Source organism: Moschus berezovskii, chromosome 1 (genome assembly GCF_049115385.1).
Source record: "Moschus berezovskii isolate FMDL1 chromosome 1, NW_MosBer_1.0, whole genome shotgun sequence".
Lineage (NCBI taxonomy): Eukaryota > Metazoa > Chordata > Mammalia > Artiodactyla > Moschidae > Moschus > Moschus berezovskii.
This window is the reverse complement of record NC_142460.1, coordinates 109,621,685-109,647,293: the sequence shown is the minus strand read 5'-3', so window position 1 is coordinate 109,647,293 and position 25,609 is coordinate 109,621,685. Positions and strand designations below refer to the sequence as shown.

The following is a 25,609-nucleotide window of genomic DNA, read 5'->3' as shown; positions in this document are numbered from 1 at the left end:
CATGAAGATAAAAGTCTGGCACCAGCACAGGCCCTCAACTCTTTGTCTTTATAAACTAGGATAGGTTATGATATGTGGAAGCCTCAAGTGCTTGTGGTTTCATGTGTCCTTGGGGCCCCTTCCTACCCTAGAGACTTCTGACATAACAGAGCATTTCTACCTGTACCTCAAGAGTTCGATGTCTTAGCATGTGTCTACATTTCCTCTCTCATCCTCCAGCAGAAGCTAACTCCACAGTCAATTAAATTCTTGAACCAAAAGGTGTTTTTTTTGTGTGTGTGTGGTAACTACAATCATGAATGTATCCAGCTATTAGTACCCAAAGAACATGAGGAAAAAAGATGGGCTCGGATTGCTTTGGGGAAGATTCCAGAAGAAGGACAGAGATACAGTGAAGACGAAAAGGACCACTTAACCGGGACAAATCACTTGAATTGGACATCAGTGAATTTATATTTTGGTTAGCATTTTGCGAACAATTTTTCTAAATCTTTAAAAAATGATGTCTTTCCAAATAATCACCAAACTCCCAACAGGCACAAAACACTCTGAAGAGCTGAGTGCACTATAACCAATTACATAAAACACTACTGCCAGCAGAAAATTCCTGATGCTTGATACATGTTCAAAGTGAAAGCCACACATGCATCTTTCATATTAAACCACTGACGTTCAGTGAGGTTCAGCTCAAAGACACTGATCTTCTATCATTTAGAATGCAAAAGGGTGAGCAGGGCAGATTATTATGGAACTAAGAATACACATAATTTTAAGGGAAAGATGTATTTATCACTCAAGAAATACTATTTAAAATATTAACAGTTTAAAAGGAACATTAACTGTGAATGGCAGTTAGAAAGCAAGGAAAATATGACATTTAAGCAAGTTAACTCAATAGAAATCACATCATTATCAAACTTTCTGTAGAGAATTTGTGAATGCTATCTTTTGCTTAAGTTCATACAGAGTCCCAGAAAAGCATGTGAATAAGATCTGTGTTTGACATATTTACACCTATGTCTTATCTGCTTTTAAAAAAACACTCCTTCAAAACCCTACGCTAAGAAAAACTATTTTCAGGAATTTTGATTTGGTCCGTTGATCTAACAAGGCTGAGTTCGCAAATCTTTCACCCCCAAGTTAAAAATTGGAGCAACAAAACAAAACTCCAGCAAGGCATAAATAAGATAGTAAAGTGCATATATACAATCCCAGAAAAGTTTTGATTGGGAAGAGCAAAATTTTCTAGTGCAAAAACTGCTTTTGCCGGCAAAGCTCCCTCTCTGAAATCAAAGGGCTACAGTAAAAGTTAAAACTGGAACGTGTTTAAGCAATGCCTCTTTTCAGTCAAGAGTTAATATATGTGCATGCACCTTGGCCCAAACTATATTCAACCTGGTGAAAGGGGGGAAGTTCAGAGGACAGTTCAGAAACAGAATTTCCTGATCCAAGGCACTGCTTTCTCCAGGTGCCCCATGAGCAAGTTCCTCAGATGTGTCATCAGCTGCAAGTGGACACTTGGAAAAACCCCAAGGAACATGCTTGCTGTGTGCTCATGGCTTGTGAAGGGTATTCAAACATGGTCACTTTATCTTGGTTTTGTCTTGTGTCTTTCCGTTCTTTCGAGCCCGAACTTGACTCTATGCAACATTTTGTGCTTTTTGTATCTGAACAGAGACTGGGCATTGTCTGTGGGAATTCCCTTGGGTTATATCACCATGACCTTTGAAACATCCATTTTTATCCTTTTTTTTGGAATTCATAATAAAATAGTTTTGCATTTCTCAGTACAATTACATAGGTGAAGGATTTTTTTTCCCCTTTTCCTTCAAGGATCCAAGTTGAAAGCTCTTAGGAGGACATCCAGGTCACCGAGATTAGCCGCCTGGAAGAGTTCCGGCTGGTCCATCAGAGAAAGGGCAATTCTAAGTGCAGCCCAGATATTCCCAGAGATTGCAGGATGAGGGACTTGCTGCTGATTCCTGCTCTTTCTTTGCAAACTGAGGGCAGTGAGAAAATTGCTGACCGCTTCTCTAAGAGGGTAAAAAAAACAGACATTTAAAAATTCAACAGATTTCAGAGTTAGCCAACTTAGAAGCAAGATAAAAATGAATTATCATCTTGGTCTAAAGTCCAAAAGCGCTTCTTTGGTGTTTTGGATCATGAGGTGAACAGCTTTCTGATTCTCTCACTATTCCTTTGTGAAGTCATTGTTAGGCATAGTTAAATCAGAAAGAAGGAAAGTAAACTTTGTTTTAGGTATGTCACGTGAAGCAGTTAGAACCATTGCTAACTCATTAATGCATTTTATTTTTCCCTTGCCCCAGGAATGATCTGGTGACTTAATATCTTTGCAGATATGATCTGTATAAACAGAAGAGGCATCTGACCTTACTCTGAAACTACGTAGTTTAGCTTTTCTCATTAGGTTAACTTTTCTCAAGAGAAGGCAGTCAGGGTTCAGTTGAGTTTGAGTTTCAAAGCAGCTGGTTATTTAGCCTTAGGCAAATTTCTTCTCTAAGTCTCAGTTTCCCCAACTGAATAAAAGTCATTTAAGAACCTTGTTGTGAGGTGTAGCTGAATCATTTATGCGAAAGCTCTATCATTAAGTTAGGTCAATAGCTTTCCATGTGTGGTCTGGGGTACTGTGGGGATCAGTGAGGTCAAAATTATTTTTATAATAATACTGAGATGTCATTTTACAGCTTCATTCTCATTTCCTCATGAATATACAATAGAGTTTTCCAGTGAGCTTTATGATGTGTGATATCCCAATAGACTGAATGCAGAAGCAGAGGTAAGAATGTCTTCTATAAGCAAGATATTAAAGAAATTTGCAAAAATGTTAAAAGAATGCCACTCTTTCAGTAAACAGCTTGTCTGGGGGAAATTTTTTTGGTAAAATATATAATTTATATAAACACGTAATTGGTTTATTATTTTTAAATGAATCTCTTCAACTTTTCTCAATTTCTAATATGGTGAATATTGATAGGTATGACCCACGTAAGCAAAAGCCCCTTCAGATTCTCAATAATTGTTAAAAGTATAAAGAGGTCCCAAGAACAAAAAGTCTGTGACCCGCCTAGTCAGATGCTGTCCAAAGGCCTAGCTCCTGTGGTCCACGACCCGGCTTCTGTTGCTTGCACGCAACAACAGTGTACTTCCGGTGTACTTCCTGGAGCTGCCCTCTTCAGTTCCCTGTCCCCTGGAACATGTATTACATATCTGACAAACTTGTCTTTGCCAACAGTGAAGCCTCTTTAACTTGTTTTTCACACATTTGATCTCATTTAGTCCTCCAAGGTAGTCACTGTTAAGCATCCTAAGAAACCATAAGGAAAGCAAGGCTGGATTTCTGATTCCAGTGCACATGATTCAGGCATTTGCTCATCAACACTGCTTGGCTCAGACGGTAAAGAATCCACCTGCAATATGGGAGACCTGGGTTCAATTCCTGGGTTGGGAAGATCCCCTGGAGGAGGGCATGGCCACCCACTCCAGTATTTTTGTCTGGAGAATCCCCTTGGACAGAGAAGCCTGGTGGTCTATGGTCCAGGGGGTCACAAAAAGTCAGACACAACTGAGTGACTAGATGCACACACGTTGTTAGATCTGCCCAGAAGTAAAGGGCACTGGATGTAGCAATTTGGGTAATGGAAGGGAGTGGGTGTTTTCTCATCAGCCCTCTTCTGGATTTCTTGTGATCAAGAAAGAGAGGAGGATTTATAACAGATGCACAAGGAAAGTTTACTTTGGAGGCACTTTCTGGTTTCCTTGGCACAGCTCAAATGATGATGACTCCATTTACTCTCATCATCCTAGGCCTGTAAGAACTCTGGGGAAGAAAGATGCTAGAATGCCCTCCTGCACAGGCTCCTCCCACTCCAGTGTGTGGCAGTGGTCTCTGAGGGCCATGAAGGGTAACAGCCTAGAAAAGTCTAGCCTTAGCCTGTTCGCCTCGTCAAGCAACTCGAGGTTTTTCTCACGAAGATAGTCTAAGCCTGTTCCCCAGCTTAAGGACTCAGAGGCCTTTGGGGAACTCAGAAGATTGTACATGTACAAGTATGAACAATTCCAAATGTTACACACACATATTTATGTATAAGTTAAAATTGTTTTAAATGTTATGTCATGATTAAGAAAAAGCACATTCATTTAAAAGCATTCTTCACTTTACAGTAGGTTTCCCTCATTATACTAAGAATAAAAACATTACTATCAAAGGGGATGAGATTTATGTTTCCAATTAAAATGGGGTCCTCACTTTCAAATGGCTCTTTCCCAGGTGGCTCAGCGGTAAAGAATCTGCCTGCAGGACAGGAGACGTGGGTTCGATCCCTGGGTCAGGAAGATCTCCTTGAGAAGGAAATGGCAACCTGCTCTAGTATCCTTGCCTGGAGAATCCCATGGACAGAGGGGCCTGGCAGGCTAAGGTCCAGAGGGTTGCAAAGAGTCAGACACGACTTAGTGACTGAACAATCCAGCCCTCACTTTTGAAAAGGTTAAGATTTTTTGGTCTAAGTTCTACTTTGAAGCTCCTACTGACAAAAGGGGAGCATTTTAAGCTCCACCTCAGTTTCACACCAACAATTTCCTCTCGTTATTTCAACTGTATTCAGTATGAGGAGAGTGCTTGCCTTTGACTCTTTATAGAACATCTGAGATGAGAAACAGCACATGGTATAGGTCCATAAACAGACACCTGCATTCTTGAGGGAGATGTTAGGTTCCAAGACCGGTGGATATGGGCAAACTGGCACCAACTCTTGGCTTTTTTCTGGGCCACATCTCTATTGAGGCTTGTTACTTCCTAAGGACCTAATTATACCGCAAGTGAAACTTGTTTTCAGAATGCATTTAAGCTTATGGTCTTTTTTCTCAGGAAAAATGCAAGATGTTTATTATTTCACAAGGTTTCCCATATCCTAAAAAGACCCACAAAGTATAGTCAAAACACTTTGCTGTTTCAAAGAATGTTCAAACTACCGTACAACTGCACTCATCTCACACGCTAGCAAAGTAATGCTCAAAAATCTTCAAGCCAGGCTTCAACAGTATGTGAACTGTGAACTTCCAGACAGAATATTAAAAAGCAGAGACCTTACTTTGCCCAACAAAGGTCCGTCTAGTCAAAGTTATGGTTTTTCCAGTAGTCATGTATGGATGTGAGAGTTAGACCATAAAGAAAGCTGAGTGCTGAAGAATTGATGCTTTTGAACTGTGGTGTTGGAGAAGACTCTTGAGAGTCCCTTGACTGCAAGGAGATCCAACCAGTCCATCCTAAAGGAAATCAGTCCTGAATATTCTGGAAGGAAAGAAAGGCAATACCAAAGAATGCTCAAACTACCACACAATTGCACTCATCTCATACACTAGTAAAGTCATGCTCAAAATTCTCCAAGCCAGGCTTCAGCAATACGTGAACTGTGAACTTCCAGATGTTCAAGCTGGTTTTAGAAAAGGCAGAGGAACAAGAGATCAAATTGCCAACATCCTCTGGATCATTGAAAAAGCAAGAAGTTCCAGAAAAACATCTATTTCTGCTTCATTGACTATGCCAAAGCCTTTGACTTGGATCACAATAAACTGTGGAAAATTCTGAAAGAGATGGGAATCCCAGACCACCTGACCTGCCTCTTGAGAAACCTGGATGCAGGTCAGGAAGCAACAGTTAGAACTGGACATGGAACAACAGACTGGTTCCAAATAGGAAAAGGAGTACGTCAAGGCTGTATATTGTCACCCTACTTATTTAACTTATGTGCAGAGTACATCATGAGAAACACTGGGCTGGAGGAAGCACAAGCTGGAATCAAGACTGCCGGGAGAAATATCAATAACCTCAGATATGCAGATGACACCACTCTTATGGCAGACAGTGAAGAAGAACTAAAGAGCCTCTTGATGAAAGTGAAAGAGAGTGAAAAAGTTGGCTTAAAGGTCAACATTCAGAAAACTAAGATCATGGCATCCGGTTCCATCACTTCATGGCAAATATATGGGGAATCAGTGGAGACGGTGGTCTCCAAAATCACTGCAGATGGTGATTACAGCCATGAAATTAAAAGACGCTTACTCCTTGGAAGGAAAGTTATGACCAACCTAGACAGCATATTAAAAAGCAGAGACATTACTTTGTCAACAAAGGTCCATCTAGTCAAGGCTATGGTTTCTCCAGTGGTCATGTATGGATGTGAGAGTTGGACTATAAAGAGAGCTGAACACTGAAGAATTGATGTGTTTGAACTGTGGTGTTGGAGAAGACTCTAGAGAGTCCCTTGGACTGCAAGGAGATCCAACCAGTCCATGCTAAAGGAGATCAGTCCTGGGTGTTCACTGGTAGGACTGATGTTGAAGCTGAAACTCCAATACTTTGGCCACCTGATGCGAAGAGGTGACTCATTTGAAAAGACCCTGATGCTGGGAAAGATTGAGGGCAGGAGGAGAAGGGGACAACAGAGGATTAGATGGTTGGATGGCATCACTGACTCGATGGACATGGGTTTGGGTGGAGTCCAGGATTAGTGATGGACAGGGAGGCCTGGCATGCTGCAATTCATGGGACTGCAAAGAGTTGGACACGACTGAGTGACTGAACTGAACTGATGCTGAACCTGAAGCTCCAATACTTTGGCCACCTGATGTGAAGAAGTGATTCATTGGAAAAGACCCTGATGCTGGGAAAGACTGAAGGTGGGATGAGAAGGGGATGACAGAGGATGAGATGGTTGGATGGAATCACTGACTCGATGGACATGGGTTTGGGTGGAGTCCGGGAGTTGGTGATGGACAGGGAGGCCTGGTGTGCTGCAGTCTATGGGGTCGCAAAGAGTCGGACACGACTGAGTGCCATAACTGAATTGAACCCATCAAAACAAACCGATTTAGCAAACAAGAATACAGGATGCACAATTAAATGTGAATTTCATATAATAATTTCATTACTAATGAAATTATTAATTACATGCGATATTTGGGAAATACTTCTCTAAAAACATACTTGTGTTTATCTGAGATTCAAACTTAGCTGGGCATTCTACATTTTATCTGGCAACCCTAAAATTGACCTGTTCTTTACAGGAGACTTTATGCTTGAGATTAAAAATTCACACCTCAGCAAAGTTTGTCCATTTCTACCTCTTATGGATTTTCATGGCCTCCTGAAAATAGCTGCCCTACTGTGAATGCCAAGAAAGTATTTCATTGACCCTTCATATTTTTTTCTACAGTTCAGTTCAGTTCAGTTGCTCAGTCGTGTCCGACTCTCCACGACCCCATGAATCACAGCACGCCAGGCCTCCCTGTCCATCACTAAGAAGTTACAATTAAAACTCATATGGAAGCTTTGCAATATATTCATGTAAAGGAGGCTCTTATAAAGCTTAGCATGTACATCAATGAAGTTAGAATATTCCCTCACACCACAGATGAAAATAAACTCAAAGTGGTTTAAGGACTTAAATATAATACATGACATCACAAAACTCCTAGAAGAGAACATAGGCAAATCATCCTCTGAAACAAACTGTACTAGTTTTCTTAGGTCAGTCTCTCAACACAAAAGAAATAAAAGCGAAAATAAGCAAATAGGACCTAATCAAACTTACAGGGTTTTGCACAGCAAAATCATCATCAACAATATGAAAATATAACCTATGGACTGGGAGAAATGTTTGTAAATGATACAGCCAACAAGGGATTAACTCCCAAAATATACAAGAAGCTCATAAAGCTCAATATAAAAAACCCAAAAAACCCAATCAAAATATGAGCAGAAAACCTAAAGAGATATTTCTCCAGAGAAGACATAAAGGTGGCCAACAGTCACATGGAAAGATGCTCAACACTGCTAATCATTAGAGAAATACAAATCAAAACTATAATCACACTGATCAGAGTGGCTATCAAAAAGTCTACAAATAATACATTCTGGAGAGGGTGTGAAGAAAAGAGAATCCTCCTATACTATTGGTGGGAATGTAAATTGGTCCACTATTGAAAACTGCATAAAGGTTCCTTAGAAAACTGAAAATAGAGTCACCATGTGATCCAGCAATCCCACCCCTGGCCATGTATCTGGAAAAGATGAAAACTAATTTGGAGCGGCATCTTGCTGCTGCGTTCTGAACTTCCCCATTCAGACCTCAAGTCTGAGGCAGACCAGCCACGTGTAGAGGCCCGGCTCCCGGCGGCACAGACGCGAGAGACGCCCGGCTCCCGGCGGCGCAGACGCGAGAGACGCCCGGCTCCCGGCGGCGCAGACGCGAGAGACGCCCGGCTCCCGGCGCAACCGACCACGTGCAGAATCGTGGCTGAGAGGAGCTGCCCTGCGCCCAGAGTTAGGGCGGTGGCCGAGAGGAGCTGTACCACGTCCAGGAGGCGGTGGCTGCTTGGGCACCGGAGGGCCGGGAGGAGCTGATCCACATTCAAAGCAGGAGGGGCGGCCTTGAGGAGATACCCCTCTCCAAGGTAAGCTGCAGCGGCTGCGCCTTGCCGGAGCAGCTGGGAAGAGATACTCCACGACCAAGTGGAATATAAGAATCCAGTGTTCTGGGGAGGAAGGAACAAGACGGCGAGACCACTTTCTTCCCCACAAATTCATCAGAAGAACATTTGAACGTGGAGTAAAGTCCACAAAACAACTTCTGAATACTGGCAGAGGACATCAGGCTCCCAGAAAAGTAGCCCATTGTCTTCTAAAGGAAAGAGAAGAAATCCAGCTCCACCCACCAGAACACTGACACATGCTTCCCTAACCAGGGAACCTGGACAAGTCACCTGTCCAACCCCACACACAGCGAAGAAACTACATAATAAAGAGAACTCCACAAACTGCAAGAAGAGGGAAAGGACACCCCAAGCAAAGCAATATAAGCAAGATGAAGAGGCAGAGAAATACCCAGCAAGTAAAGGAACAAGATAATTGCCCACCAACACAAACAAAAGAAGAAGATATAGGGAATCTACCTGATAAAGAATTTCGAATTTTGATGGTGAAAATGATTCAAAATCTTGAAAGTAAAATGGAGTTACAGATAAATAACCTGGAGAAAAGGATTGAGAAGATGGAAGAAAGGTTTAATAAGGACTTAGAGGAAATAAAAAAGAGTCAATATACAATGAATAATGCAATAGATGAGATCAGAAACACTCTGGAGGGAACAAACAGTAGAATAACAGAGGCAGAAGACAGGATAAGCGAACTAGAAGATAGAATTGTAGAAATAAATGAAACAGAGAGGAAAAAAGAAAAACTAATTAAAAGAAATGAGGACAATATTAGAGACCTCTGGGACAATGTTAAACGCTCCAACATTCGAATCATAGGAGTCCCAGAAGAAGAAGACAAAAAGAAAGACCATGAGAGAATACTTGAGGAGATAACAGTTGAAAACTTCCCTAAAATAGGGAAAGAAATAATCACCCAAGTCCAAGAAATCCAGAGAGTCCCCAACAGGATAAACCCAAGGCGAAATACTCCAAGACATATATTAATCAAATTAACAAAGATCAAACACAAAGAACAAATATTAAAAGCAGCAAGGGAAAAGCAGCAAATAACACTCAAGGGGATTCCCATAAGGATAACAGCTGATCTTTCAACAGAGACTCTTCAGACCAGAAGGGAGTGGCAAGATATACTTAAAGTGATGAAAGAAAATAACCTACAGCCCAGATTACTATACCCAGCAAGGATCTCATTCAAATATGAAGGAGAAATCAAAAGCTTTACAGACAAGCAAAAGCTGAGGGAATTCAGCATCACCAAACCAGCTCTCCAACAAATGCTAAAGGATCTTCTATAGACAGGAATCACAGAAAGAGTGTATAAACTTGAACCCAAAGCAATAAAGAAAATGGCTACGGGATCCTACTTTTCAATAATTACCTTAAATGTAAATGGGTTGAATGCCCCAACCAAAAGACAAAGGCTGGCTGAATGGATACAAAAACAAAACCCCCATATATGTTGTCTACAAGAGACCCACCTCAAAACGAGGGACGCATACAGACTGAAAGTGAAGGGCTGGAAAAAGATAGTCCATGCAAATAGAGACCAAAAGAAAGCAGGAGTAGCAATACTCATATCAGATAAAATAGACTTTAAAACAAAGGCTGTGAAACGAGACAAAGAAGGAAACTACATAATGATCAAAGGATCAATCCAAGAAGAAGATATAACAATTATAAATATTTATGCACCTAACATAGGAGCACCGCAATATGTAAGACAATTACTAACAAGTATGAAAGGGGAAATTAACAATAACACAATAATAGTGGGAGATTTTAACACCCCACTTACATCTATGGATAGATCAACTAAACAGAAAATTAACAAGGAAACACAATCTTTAAATGATATAATAGAAGAGTTAGACCTAATAGATATCTATAGGACATTTCACCCCAAAACAATGAATTTCACCTTTTTCTCAAGCGCACACGGAACCTTTTCCAGGATAGATCACATCCTGGGACATAAATCTAGCCTTGGTAAATTCAAAAAAATTGAAATCATTCCAAGCATCTTTTCTGACCACAATGCAGTAAGATTAGATCTCAATTACAGGAGAATAACTGTTAAAAGTGCCAACATATGGAGACTGAACAACACGCTGCTGAATAATGAACTAATCATAGAAGAAATCAAAAGAGACATCAAAATATGCATAGAAATGAATGAAAATGAAAACACAACAACCCAAAACCTCTGGGACACTGTAAAAGCAGTGCTAAGGGGGAAGTTCATAACAATACAGGCATACCTCAAGAAACAAGAAAAAAGTCAACTAAATAACCTAACTCTACATCTAAAGCAACTAGAAAAAGAAGAAATGAAGAACCCCAGGGTCAGTAGAAGGAAAGAAATCATAAAAATTAGGGCAGAGATAAATGCAAAAGAAACAAAAGAGACCATAGCAAAAATCAACAAAGCCAAAAGCTGGTTCTTTGAGAAGGTGAATAAAATTGACAAACCACTAGCCAGACTCATCAAGAAACAAAGGGAGAAGAACCAAATCAATAAAATTAGAAATGAAAATGGAGAAATCACAACTGACAACACAGAAATACAAAGGATTATTAGAGAATACTATCAGCAATTATATGGCAATAAAATGAATAACCTGGAAGAAATGGACAAATTCCTAGAAAAGTACAACTTTCCAAAACTGAACCAGGAAGAAATAGAAAATCTGAACAAACCCATCACAAGCACGGAAATTGAAACTGTAATCAAAAATCTCCCAGCAAACAAAAGCCCAGGTCCAGACGGCTTCACAGCTGAATTCTACCAAAAATTTAGAGAAGAGCTAACACCTATTCTACTCAAACTCTTCCAGAAAATAGCTGAGGAAGGGAAACTTCCAAACTCATTCTATGAGGCCACCATCACCCTAATCCCAAAACCTGGTAAAGACCCCACAAAAAAAGAAAACTATAGGCCAATATCACTGATGAACATAGATGCAAAAATCCTTAACAAAATTCTAGCAATCAGAATCCAACAACACATTAAGAAGATCATACATCATGACCAAGTGGGCTTTATCCCAGGAATGCAAGGATTCTTCAATATACGCAAATCAATCAACGTAATACACCACATTAACAAACTGAAAAATAAAAATCATATGATTATCTCAATAGATGCAGAGAAAGCCTTCGACAAAATTCAACATCCATTTTTGATAAAAACTCTCCAGAAAGTGGGAATTGAAGGGACATACCTCAACATAATAAAAGCTATATATGACAAACCCACAGCAAACATTATCCTCAATGGTGAAAAACTGAAAGCATTTCCCCTAAAGTCAGGAACAAGACAAGGGTGCCCACTCTCACCACTACTATTCAACATAGTTCTGGAAGTTTTGGCCACAGCAATCAGAGCAGAAAAAGACATAAAAGGAATACAAATTGGAAAAGAAGAAGTAAAGCTTTCACTGTTCGCTGATGACATGATCCTCTACACAGAAAACCCTAGAGACTCTACCAGAAAACTACTAGAGCTAATCAATGATTACAGCAAAGTTGCAGGATATAAAATCAACACACAGAAATCCCTTGCATTCCTATACACTAATAATGAGAAAATAGAAAGAGAAATTAAGGAAACTATTCCATTCACTGTTGCAATGAAAACAATTAAATACTTAGGAATATATCTACCTAAGGAAACAAAAGACTTGTACATAGAAAACTATAAAACACTAGTGAAAGTAATCAAAGAGGACATGAATAGATGGAGAAATATACCGTGTTCGTGGATTGGAAGAATAAATATTGTGAAAATGAGTATACTACCCAAAGTAATTTATACATTCAATGCAATCCCTATCAAGCTACCAACAATATTTTCACAGAACTAGAACAAATAATCTCACAATTTGTATGGAAATACAAAAAACCTCGAATAGCCAAAGCAATCTTGAGGAAGAAGAATGGAACTGGGGGAATTAACCTGCCAGACTTCAGGCTCTATTACAAAGCCACAGTCATCAAGACAGTATGGTACTGGCATAAAGACAGAAATATAGATCAATGGAACAAAATAGAAAGCCCAGAGATAAACCCACGCTCCTATGGACACCTTATCTTCGACAAAGGAGGCAAGAATATAAAATGGAGAAAAGACAGTCTCTTTAACAAGTGGTGCTGGGAAAACTGGTCAGCCACTTGTAAAAGAATGAAACTAGAACACTTCCTAACACCATACACCAAAATAAACTCAAAATGGATTAAAGATCTAAATGTAAGACCAGAAACTATAAAACTCCTAGAGGAGAACGTAGGCAAAACACTCTCCGACATAAATCACAGCAGGATCCTCCAAGACCCACCTCCCAGAATATTGGAAATAAAAGCAAAAATAAACAAATGGGACCTAATTAAAATCAAAAGCTTCTGCACAGCAAAGGAAACTCTAAGCAAGGTGAGAAGACAACCTTCAGAATGGGAGACAATAATAGCAAATGAAGCAACTGATAAAGGATTAATCTCCAAATTATACAAGCAGCTCCTGCAGCTTAATTCCAGAAAACTAAGTGACCCAATCAAAAAATGGGCCAAAGAACTAAACAGACATTTCTCCAAAGAAGACATAAAGATGGCTAATAAACACATGAAAAAATGCTCAACATCCCTCATCATCAGAGAAATGCAAATCAAAACCACAATGAGATACCATTTCACACCAGTCAGAATGGCTGCTATCCAAAAGTCTACATGCAATAAGTGCTGGAGAGGGTGTGGAGAGAAGGGAACCCTCTTACACTGTTGGTGGGAATGCAAACTAGTACAGCCACTATGGAGAACAGTGTGGAGATTCCTCAGAAAACTGGAAATAGAACTGCCATATGATCCAGCGATCGCACTCCTGGGCATACACACCGAGGAAACCAGAATTGAAAGAGACACATGTACTCCAATGTTCATTGCAGCACTGTTTATAATAGCCAGGACATGGAAGCAACCTAGATGTCCATCTGCAGATGAATGGATAAGAAAGCTTTGGTACATATACACAATGGAGTATTTCTCAGCCATCAAAAAGAATGCATTTGAATCAGTTTTAATGAGGTGGATGAAATTGGAGCCAATTATACAGAGTGAAGTAAGCCAGAAAGAAGAACATCAATACCGTATATTAACGCATATATATGGAATTTAGAAAAATGGTAACCTGAACCCTGTATAAGAGACTGCAAAAGAGACATAGGCATTTAGAACAGTCTTTGGGACTCTGTGGGAGAGGGTGAAGGTGGAATGATTGGAGAGAATGGAATTGTAGCATGTATATTATCATAAGTGACCAGTCCAGGTTCGACGCATAAATTTTCCTCTGTTCATTTCTTTGCATTTGTGCTTTTTTAATAAAATTCTTTTTTAAAAAATAAAAAAAAATAAAAAAAAATAAAAAAACTAATTTGGAAAGACACACACCCGCCAGTGTTCACAGCAGCACTATTTATAATAGCCAAGACATGGCAGCAACCTAATGTCCACTGGCAGATGAATGGATAAAGGAGATATGGTGTATGTATATATGTATAAAGTGGAATAGTACTCAGCCATAAAAAGAATGAAATAATGCCATTTGCAGCAATATGGGTGGACCGAGAGAGTGTCATACTGAGTGGAGTCAGACAGAGAAAGACAATATAATATCACTTATTTGTAGAATCTTAACAAATGATATAAATGAACTTATTTACCAAACAGGAACAGACTAATAGACATAGAAAGCAAATTTGTGGCTACCAAATGGGAAAGGTGAGGGAGAGAGAAATTGGGAGTTTAGGATTAACAGATACACACTACTATATATAAAATAGAGAAACAACAAGGATATACTGTATAGCATAGGGAACTGTTTTCAATATCTTATAATAAACTATAATGGAAAAGAACCTGAAAAAGAATATATATATCTATCTGAATTACTTTGCTGTACTAGAAACTAACACAACATTGTAAATCAACTATGCTTCAATTTTTTTTTTTAAAAAGGCTTCCTTCAGTGAATTCAATATGTCTATGTGTACATACGCATTTATTTACATCTCTTCTTGTTCCAGAAGAAGGACCTAAGGCGTTATAAAATCTATATACACAACCAACCTAGTAAGTGAATAAAGGGAGTAAAAATAAGAAATCAGGTTAGGGAAATCGGAGTCAGGAATGAAGCTAATAGTGGAACATGCATCATCAGGCTGATGGGCAGGGAGGTGGTACAGCTTGACTCTGGCCCTTTGTGCGGCTGATGTAAAGAGGGCCTCTGCTGTGACACACTTCACAATGTCCACAGAGTAAAGCAGACTGGGTGCTCAGGAATCACTCAGCTATTCTTGGTTTTGACCTGAGTAAGATCCTCTTAGAGGACAGACTGCAATCTGTGACTAATGTTCTTTCTAAGATCCTCTGAGTATAAATGCAGCAACTCGTTTCTAAAGTTTCAGTATTTGCCAGTGGCAAAATGCTCTAATGTGGTTCAGATATGGCAATTCTTCAGATGTCAAAAGGGTACAATCCAGTTATGTGGCTCTCTCATGACTTATCTAAGTGGTAATAATGATGATGATGATGGCAATGATAATACTCAGACTAATGATGCCTACTAGGTGTTGAACATCAGTTCTGTGCTAGGCAATTACATTTAACCTGAATAATAATCCTACAGATATTACCTCTTTTATTTTTTTATCCAAGTGAAGAAATTGATGCTCAAAGTTATGTGCCCAGAGTTATGAAACCAGTAAATGGCAGAGCTCTGATGTGAACCCAAGTTTGTCTGATTCTAAAAGCCTGGCTCTGAGAATGAGAAAGGGTTTACATTTTTTGTGTAGCTTAACACTAACATTAATTTCTCTTTTTTTCCCTCATTAAGAAAAGTAATACCTGTTGATTTAGAAAATAGAAAATAATAGGAAAAGAAAGAAGAAAAACCACCCAAACTTTTATTACTCAAAAGAAATAAAGGTAATTTATGCTCCATGTTGATGGGGGAGCAGATAGAGGATATACACCTGAAAGATAATAAGGAGTCATGAGAGAAGGAGCAAGACATTCCAAACTTTAAACTTACCCTTTGAAGTTTTCCTTTTTTTAAAAAAAACTAACTTTACTTGTAAATTAGGTTTGGAAAATCTGGATTCTTGGTTGTGCTTTGCCAAAAATTGGCCCTGAGACCTTATTTCCCCCCTTACCTGAAAAACGAAGGGTTCGTTTTTTTCCTTACCTGGGAAATGAACGGTTGGACTGCTCACGTTTCCCGAAGAGTTGTTCTTGGGGGTGTTAAAAACCCAGATGACTTGTCCTAACTCCAAATCAATCAAAATCTCTGGGAGAGGAGTCCAAGAATCTACATTCACAAGATGACCAAATAATTGCTGTTCTCTAATGACTAAGAAACTTGGAGGTGGATAGTTCCTGTCTCAAGAGCCCTAAGGATCTGAAGATCTGAAACTCACCCTTAACAGGAGGAGATTACTTCACAAAAGGAGGTATTTTTACTGAGAAACAACCTTTCAGATTAGTCAACCTCAGCCCTGAGTGTGACTCTTAGCATTAGCCTGCTGCCATACTTCACCTGTAGGCGCCCAGGTTGATGCAGCTTATCCCCAGGTTGTATCTGGACCGGATGAAGCCTGGCTGAATCTCCAGTGCTCGTGTATAGGCCTCCACAGCCTCCTCACTGCGGTCTCCATTTGCCAAGGTTGCTCCAAGACGGTTCCATAATGAATAGTCCTGAAGAAAAAATTTGAGCTTTCTTAACAACTTGTACAAGCCACAGTGACACAGTATTCCAGTATTTCTGGTTGAGGATGATAGCTAAAAATGTATCAGTGCTAATGGACAAGGACCATGACTGGTGAATTACTCAAAACTCTTTATGGACAACCCTCTGAAATGACTTTCATTCATTAAAGAGCAGCTACCATTTGATGCTATTGGGCAATTCGTGTTTCTATTTTAGGTCTCTTAAGTTCCAGAAAAACATATATTTCTGCTTCATTGACTATGCCAAAGCTTTTGACTGTGTGGATCACAATAAACTGTGGAAAATTCTGAAAGAGATGGGAATACCAGACCACCTGACCTGCCTCTTGAGAAACCTGTATGCAGGTCAGGAAGCAACAGTCAGAACTGGACATGGAACAACAGACTGGTTCCAAATAGGAAAAGGAGTACGTCAAGGCTGTATATTGTCACCTTGCTTATTTAACTTATATGCAGAGTACATCATGAGGAACGCTGGGCTGGAAGAAGCACAAGCTGGAATCAAGACTGCTGGGAGAAATATCAATAACCTCAGATATGCAGATGACACCACCCTTATTGCAGAAATTGAAGAAGAACTAAAGACCCTCTAGGTGAAAGTGAAAGAGGAGAGTGAAAAGGTTGGCTTGAAGCTCAACATTCAGAAAACAAAGATTATGGCATCTGGTCCCATCACTTCATGGAAAATAGATGGGGAAACAGTGGAAGCAGTGTCAGACTTTATTTTTTGGGGCTCCAAAATCACTGCAGATGCTGACTGCAGCCATGAAATTAAAAGACGCTTGCTCCTTGGAAGGAAAGTTATGACCAACCTAGACAGCATATTAAAAAGCAGAGACATTACTTTGCCAACCAAGGTCCGTCTAGTCAAGGCTATGGTTTTTCCCGTGGTCATGTATGGATGTGAGAGTTGGACTGTGAAGAAACTGATCGCCGAAGAATTGGTGCTTTTGAACTGTGGTGTTGGAGAAGACTCTTGAGAGTCCCTTGGAGTGCAAGGAGATCCAACCAGTCCATTCTGGAAGAGATCAATCCTGGGTGTTCATTGGAAGGACTGATGCTAAAACTGAAACTCCAATACTTTGGCCACCTCATGCGACGAGTTGACTCACTGGAAAAGACTCTGATGCTGGGAGGAATTGTGGGCAGGAAGAGAAGGGGATGACATAGAATGAGATGGATATATGGCATCACCAACTCGATGGACATGAGTTTGAGTGAACTCCGGGAGCTGGTGATGGACAGGGAGGCCTGGTGTGCTGTGATTCACTTGGTCGCAAAGAGTTGGACATGACTGAGTGACTGGACTGAACTGAACTGACTGAAGTATTAACATCCAGGTACTGATCACTTTAAACCACTGGATTCAGGGAAATAAAGTGTAGCAGAAATGCACAAAATGTAACCTGTGAAAACTTACTTTTAACAGAGAATCTTCTGGTTTCTTGCTATGTACTTACCTCTGGTCGAACAGTTAAGGCAGCATTAAATGCGTCTATTGCTCTATTAAATTCTCCACTCAGGTGGAACAGCACCCCCAAGCCTGTCTGCAGATCTGGGTCGATCACATCTCCATTTTGGTGGGCAGCTTCCAGGTATAATTCCTTCACTCCTTCCAGAACAGAGCTATAAGGAAAACAAATCAGATTTGTTGGCCAAATAGTCTGAACACAAATGATTTACTTTTCCCCATACCTAATTCTCAAGCTTTATAAAACCTGGCACATTGGTATTAATTGTAAGTTATGTATATGCCCGAAGCATTTGGCTTTGAAGTATGGTATTTAGATAAACATCTAGGAGTGTTCACAAGTAGATCATGTGTCCAAAGTTTGGTTCTGTTCTCTGATCAACCTTTTCAGTCACTGCTGCTCTTTCAGCAAAATGCTATCCTAAACACCATCCTGAAATGCATGCTGGGGGGACCTGAGGCTTGTTAGTTGCCCCGAAGCTGACTGACTGTGTACATGGATGTAATTTAACAAGAAGGATACCTATCAACTGGAGACTTAGACATCCGCCGGGTGAGGCCTGGAGATCCCTTTTTGCTCTTCACAAGGTATTTGTACTTTGGATTCTGCTTAATCCAGTTCTTTAAAGCTTCACAAGCATCTTGCTGATGGCCGGTGTTAGTGTAACTCACAGCCAAAGCCATCAGAGCTTTCAAGTTGTTGGGCTGCAATTCTAAGCACCTGAAAGAAGAAAATAAAAGCGAGCTTCAGAATTTTCTGGAGTCAGAGTTTGAACAGTTCTTTAGAAAAACTGAGGTTTTTATTGATTAAATGGTGCAAAGCACTGCTAAAATTTCTGTTATGTCTCTGGAAAATAACCATACTTATCTACATGAAAATTGGGACCTCTGCTCATTTTTAAGAGTTACAACTCCAGTCTTATGAGTGCTAGATTTGGTGATTTTAATGTTTTAAAAACTGTAGAAAATGTGGCTAATCCCCTCACATAATTTGGTAGTAATTAGTTTATCTAATGGGAAGAAGGGAATATCATTATTTTAATGCTGCTCTTAACAACTAAAAAACTGCCATCAATATTAAATGTATCGTATCCAAAAAGCAAACTGACTTGAACTAAATTTGGATGTTAAGACATCCAAATGTAAAACATTGTACAGTGCTTTGTAAAGGAGAAGGAAATTCCCAGGGTTTCCAGACTACTAATGTGGGTTTAGGAGGCAGAGGCTCGTCCTCATGCTAACCTACTAGCCTCTGGCAAGGGCTTTTCAAACTATGATGTGCATGAGAATCATCTGGGGATCTGGTAACATGCAAATTCTGATACAGTAGGCCTGGGGGGCAGCCTGAGGCTGTGCAGGTCCCACAGGCTCCCAGGTGATGACAATGCTGGTAATCTGTGGATAAGACTTTGATTAGCAAACCCTCAATTCAGCTCAGTTCAGCTGCTCAGTTATGTCCCAGTCTTTGTGACCCCATGGACTGCAGCATGCCAGGCCTCCCTGTCCATCACCAACTCCCGGAGTTTACTCAAACTCATGTCCGTCCAACCCTCTCATCCTCTGTCATCCCCTTTTCCTCCTGCCTTCAATCTTTCCCAGCATCAGGGTCTTTTTCAATGAGTCAGTTCTTTGCATCAGGTGGCCAAAGTACTGGAGTTTCAGCTTCAGTATCCGTCCTTCCAATGAATATTTGGGACTGATTTCCTTTAGGATGGACTGGCTGGATCTCCTTGTAGTCCAAGGGACTCTCAAGAGTCTTCTCCAAAACCACAGTTTAAAAGCATCAATTCTTCAGCACTCAGCTTTCTTTATAGTACAACTCTCATATACATATATGACTATTGGAAAAACCATAGCTTTGACTAGATGGACCTTTGTTGACAAAGTAATGTCCTGCTTTTTAATAAGCTGTCTAGGTTAGTCATAACTTTTCTTCCAAGCAGCAAATGTCTTTTAATTTCACGGCTGCAGTCACCATCTGCAGTGATTTTGGAGCCCCCCCAAAATAAAGCCTGTCGCTATTTCCACTGTTTCCCCTATCTATTTGCCATGAAGTAATGGGACCAGATGCCATGATCTTAGTTTTCTGAATGTTGAGCTTTAAGCCAAATTTTTCACTCTCCTCTTCACTTTCATCGAGAGGCTCTTTAGTTCTTCTTTGCTTTCTGCCATAGGGTAGTGTCACCTGCATATCTGAGGTTATTGATATTTCTCCTGCAATCTTGATTCTAGCTTGTGCTTCACCTAGGCCTGCATTTCTTTCATGATATACTCGGCATATAAGTTAAATAAGCAGGGTGACAATATACAACCTTGATGTACTCCTTTCCCCATTTGGAACCAGTCTGTTGTCCATGTCCAGTTCTAAATGTTGCTTCTTGACCTGCATACAGATTTCTCAAGAGGCAGGTCAGGTGGTCTGGTATTCTGATCTCTTCAAGAATTTTCCACAGTTTGTTGTGATCCACACAGTCAAAAGCTTTGGCATAGTCAATAAAGCAGAAGTAGACATTTTTATGGAACTCTCTTGTTTTTTTGATGATCCAACAGATGTTGGCAATTTGATCTCTGGTTCCTCTGCCTTTTCTAAATCCAGCTTGAACATCTGGAAGTTCATGGTTCACATACTGTTGAAGCCTGGTTTGCAGAATTTTGAGCATTACTTTGCTAGTATGTGAGATGAGTGCAATTGTGTGGTAGTTTGAGCATTCTTTAGCATTGCCTTTCTTTGGGATTGGAATGAAAACTGACCTTTACCAGTCTTGTGACCACTGCTGAATTTTCCAAATTTGCTGGCATATTGAGTGCAGCACTTTCACAGAGCCTCATCTCTTAGGATTTGAAACAGTCAACTAGAATTCCATCACCTCCACTAGCTTTGTTCATAGTGATGTTTCCTAAGGCCCACTTGACTTCGCATGAAACTAAGGGCCATCCAAGACAGATGGGTCATGGTGGAGAGTTCTGACAAAACGTGGTCCACTGGAGAAGGGAATAGCACACCACTTCAGTATTCTTGCCTTGAGAACCCCATGAACAGCATGGAAAGGCAAAGAAGCAGGACACTGAAAGATGAACTCTCCAGGTCGGTAGGTGCCCAGTATGCTACTGGAGATCAGTGGAGAAATAACTCCAGAAAGAATGAAGAGACGGAGTCAAAGCGGAAAAGACACCCAGTTGTAGATGTGACTGGTGATGGAAGTAAAGTCTGATGATGTAAAGAACAATACTGCATAGGAACCTGGAATGTTAGGTCCATGAATCGAGTCAAATTGGAAGTGGTCAAATGGGAGATGGCAGGAGTGAACATTAACATTTTAGGAATCAGCGAACTAAAATGGACTGGAATGGGTAAATTTAACTCAGATGACCGTTATATCTACTACTGTGGGCAAGAATCCCTTAGAAGAAATGGAGTAGCTCTCATAGTTGAAAAAAGAGTCCGAATCTCAAAAACGACAGAATGATCTCTGTTTACAAAGCAAAACATTCAGTATCACAGTAATCCAAGTCTATGCCCTGACCAATAATGCTGAAGAAGCTGAAATTGAACGGTTCTATGAAGACCTCCAAGGCTTTCTAGAACACCCCAAAAAGATGTCCTCTTCATTATAGGGGACTGGAATGCAAAAGTAGGAAGCCAAGAAATGCCTGGAGTAATGGGCAAATTTGGCCTTGGAGTACAGAATGAAGTAGGGCAAAGGCTAACAGAGTTTTGCCAAGAGAATGCACTGGTCATAGCAAACACCCTCTTCCAACAACACAAGAGAAGACTCTATACCTGGACATCACCAGATGGTCAATACTGAAATCTGATTGATCATATTCTTTGCAGCCAAAGATGGAGAAGCTCTATAGAGTCAGCAAAAACAAGTCCAGGAGCTGACTGTGGCTCGGATCATGAACTCCTTATTCCCAAATTCAGACTTAAATTGAAGAAAGTAGGGCAAACCATTCAGGTATGACCTAAATCAAATCCCTTATGATTATACAGTGGAAGTGACAAATAGATTCAAGGGATTAGATCTGATAGAGTGCCTGAAGAACTATGGATGGAGGTTTGTGACATTGTACAGGAGTCAGGAATCAAGACCATCCCTAAGAAAAAGAAATGCAAAAAGGCAAAATGGTTTTTTGAGGAGGCCTTACAAACAGCTATGAAAAGAAGAGAAGTGAAAGGCAAAGGAGAAAAGGAAAGATATACCAATTTTAATGCAGAGTTCCAAAGAATAGCAAGGAGAGATTAAAAAAAGCCTTCCTCAGTGATCAATCCAAAGAAACAGAGGAAAACAATAGAATGGGAAAGACTAGAGATCTCTTCAAGAAAATGAGAGATACCAAGGGAATGTTTCATGCAAAGATGGGTACAATAAAGGACAGAAATGGTATGGACCTAACAGAAGCAGAAGATATGGCCTATATCAGTTCTTTAGTAACTGATAATGTATAACAAATATATGTGTATGTGTATATATATATATATTTACTTATTTAGAGAGAGTAGGGAAAGTGAAAGTCTACTTGGTAGGGGCTGTTTTTCCATGGTTTAAATAGGGGCTCTAATCAATTATCATGTGATGCTATCCCCACCCAGTGAAGTCTAGAATTTTAGTCAGAGGGTCAGGATGATGAAACTATCTCAGCAGATTCTTCGTAGACACTTGGAGTTAACATTATGCTGAGATTATTCTGAGTATGTTCTTACTGAAGAAAACTTTCAGATGCTGCAGAAGGCTAGAAAGCTAAAAAGAACTATTGATTCAGTGAATCTATTTTATGACTGCTTTTGACATAGACTCTTGTGCCAACGAAGGTCAATTTGTAGATGGTAAAACACTGCAATTTAGGAACATTTTTTCTTCATACATTGTTTTCCAGAGCTAAATGTAAATAATATCTGGTGTCTTGGCACTGATCTTGGTCAAATTCTGTACCGTGTACTTAAGGATCAAAAGACAAATCTGAAACAGCAGAAGTCCTTTAACGAGTGTCCACCTGGCCCGTGATTTTGTGCTTAGTTTTATCTACCTCTGGAGGGCGACAATAGCTGCTTGTTCATTTTCATTCTCTGCCTGGGTTATCCCGAGGAACTGCCATGCCTACAAAAAAATAAAAAACAATGTCTGATGTCAACGTTGCAAGAGGAAGCAGAGTCACTCATGTGCTTTAGCTGGTTTGTTTAGATGTGACAATTCCCTCTCTGCGGAGCACCCTGACTTGGATGTGGGTCTTGTAAAGGGAGAAATATCACCACATCACCTGCATTTCTTCATTCAAATTCTCTTGTGCTTTCCAGGTCAAGAGTCGCTGTCAGTAGTTACAAACTAAGTATTTATCCTCTCTTGTAGCCCATGGAAACCTCTTGAGTCTCTGAGGTTTCATGATATTTAGGTATCTTAAAACCAAAAGATAAATTTATAAAAGTATGCATTTATCAGGAAAAGAGGTAGAAAAATAATTTAGAAATATAACTAAGTAGTCGAAAGTTTACAATAAAGAATCTCAAGATGTACACAATAGAAGTAGTTTGCAAAAATGAAAGTCAAGTAGTTCCTGTAAGAGGAAAATTTAGGAACTTTAGGAAATTTAGGAACTAGGAGAAAGAACCTTCCCCGCCCCACACGTGTTCACCATAATACAATATTTAAAAAGGATAAAACACATATAAAATGCAATATAATATACTTATAACTTATAGCCTACATTTACACTTTGTATTACATTGTTAATTCTTTCATGTTTTTATAAAATCCCCTTCAAAATCTATAATTTTGAATTTCCTTTGTTAAATGGATATCCTATTATTCCCACAACTAATTCCCTTACTGCTCTATGTTGTTTCTAATCCTTTGCTAAAATCAATAATGTAAAGAATATCTTCAAATAGATAATGTTTTTCACATCTGGAATGAAAGTTTTTAATAAAAAATGTCCACTTATATACTTTTAAGAAGAGTAATTCTCACACCGTTAGAAGCACAATGTACATCAACAAAATCTCTCATTACACACATTGTCCTCAGATTTGCCTGGGGTATATCAGTTATAGGGATTTAAAAAGGTTTGCATAACCCACCCCCACTTTTGAAAAATGCTATGAACATTTTAAAACAAAACTCTATGAAAACATATAGCATCATTTTGTGTGCATGCTGTGCAGTAAGTCGCTCTAGTTGTATCTGACTCTTTGTGACCCTATGGACTGTAGCCTGCCAGGCTCCTCTGTCCAGGGGATTTCCTAGGCAAGAATATTGGAGTGGGTTACCATGCCCTCTTCTGGGATCTTCCTGACCCAAGGATCGAACCTGGGTCTCATATCTCCTGAATTGGCAGGCAGGTTCTTTACCACTAGCACTGCCTGGGAAGCTCAGTGTCATCTTAAAGCGCTGAAAAAATTGCATCAGTTTTTTCCCTCATGGGTTATTATTACACATATGATACAAATTCATAAAAAAGTACTACTTCTCTCCCAGAATATTGGGGACTCTTTTACATCTTTCAAATATATTCAGAGCAGCTTCTATTTTGATTTCACCTTTCATACATCTTAGAATGCTTCTTAAGATTGATGAAACAATCTTTTTCTGGGGGCATCTTCCTAGCCTTTGGGTGTAGTATCATTTTCACCACTCACAGACCATCAATTATCTTAGCCTTGGGGTCTCCATTGATTCAGAAGTCCTGGTCCTTATCTAGGATCCATTAGTTACCAAGTGTGCTCATTTTCTCAGCTGTGAATCTGGGACAATAATGTATACCTTTCCATTAAGCTTCTCAGGGTTGTTGTGACAAATGACATATGTATGAAAACACAGCATTTAGAAATGTATGAAGGTATTATTTTCTTGAGGGGGGTGTAGTTTCCTATTAATGCAATGACTTTCTTTTCTAAATTGATTGATCTCCTAAAAATTCCAATATTTTGATTCAGAATTTCAACTCTCAATTCAATGTCATTTTACCGTAAACATTTTGAGTAACAAAATACTAGGGGCTTTAACTAGTAATTTGTTTATTTGTTCTTTCTGTACAAACTCGGTACAACCAATAATAATGATGAGGGCTAAATACTGACATGTCAGGCACTGAACTAAGCACTTTAATTTCTATGAACTTACTTAATCCTCACAATACCCAATGAGGCAGTTATAATTGTGATGTCCATTTTACAAGTGAGGGAACCGAACCTTAGAAGGTTTACACAGCTTGTCCCAGATCACATGACTTGCTGTGCTGTGCTGGTGGTATAGTGCTGAGATAGCTGCCTTCCAGATCACCTGACTCATGGCTAATAAGTGGTAGAGCAGGAATTTGAACCACATGGTTAGGTAGCAGATCCCAGAGGGTTAAACCTCTATTCTCTACTGCCTTCTCAGAACTGTATACAAATTTCTGCAGTTCCACTGGGAATATGCCCATATAAGATGTTTCCTGAAAATTATAAACTAAGAAGGAAGCCTTTATACCTGCCAATATCTTATTACAGGCCTTGGCAAATGGAAGACTTAGTGAACCAAGATAAAGCTGCAGAAGCCTCTTTGGTGGTTTCCCAGGCTCCATGTCCAACAACCCTTCATGTCTCATAGGAAGGGGCTTGTCTCACATGCAGATCTGACCATGTCCCTCTCCCACGGTGGTTCCCCATAGCTGTCAAGATGAAGCTCACCTCTCAGCTACTTCTTTGTGCCTCCTCTTGCCCTGTCTCCTCCTCTCTCACCATGGATCCAATGTTTCCTGTCTCTCTGCCACCCATGACCCATTCTCTCTAAACAACAGCTGGACCTCCTTACAGTTTTTAATCATCTCTCCTTCAAAACTCAGCTTTGGATTCACTTGGAGGGCAAGGCTGGG

At 39.8% G+C, this 25,609-nt stretch overlaps 1 protein-coding gene across 7 annotated transcripts in view; it reads right to left on the bottom strand.

Annotated features, from left to right (window-relative positions):
* Positions 1 to 1,828: 1,828 nt before the first annotated feature.
* Positions 1,829 to 25,609, bottom strand: part of PEX5L (peroxisomal biogenesis factor 5 like) — a 219,359-nt gene continuing 195,578 nt past the window's right edge. For all 7 annotated transcript variants that reach the window (XM_088838888.1, XM_088838890.1, XM_088838891.1 and 4 more), the window contains 5 exons: positions 22,787 to 22,857; positions 18,282 to 18,479; positions 17,748 to 17,913; positions 16,097 to 16,254; positions 1,829 to 2,033 (listed from right to left, as the gene is read on the bottom strand). In XM_088838888.1, coding sequence (XP_088695014.1) covers positions 1,829 to 2,033; positions 16,097 to 16,254; positions 17,748 to 17,913; positions 18,282 to 18,479; positions 22,787 to 22,857 — 798 coding nt within the window. The remainder of the gene's footprint in view (positions 2,034 to 16,096; positions 16,255 to 17,747; positions 17,914 to 18,281; positions 18,480 to 22,786; positions 22,858 to 25,609) is intronic.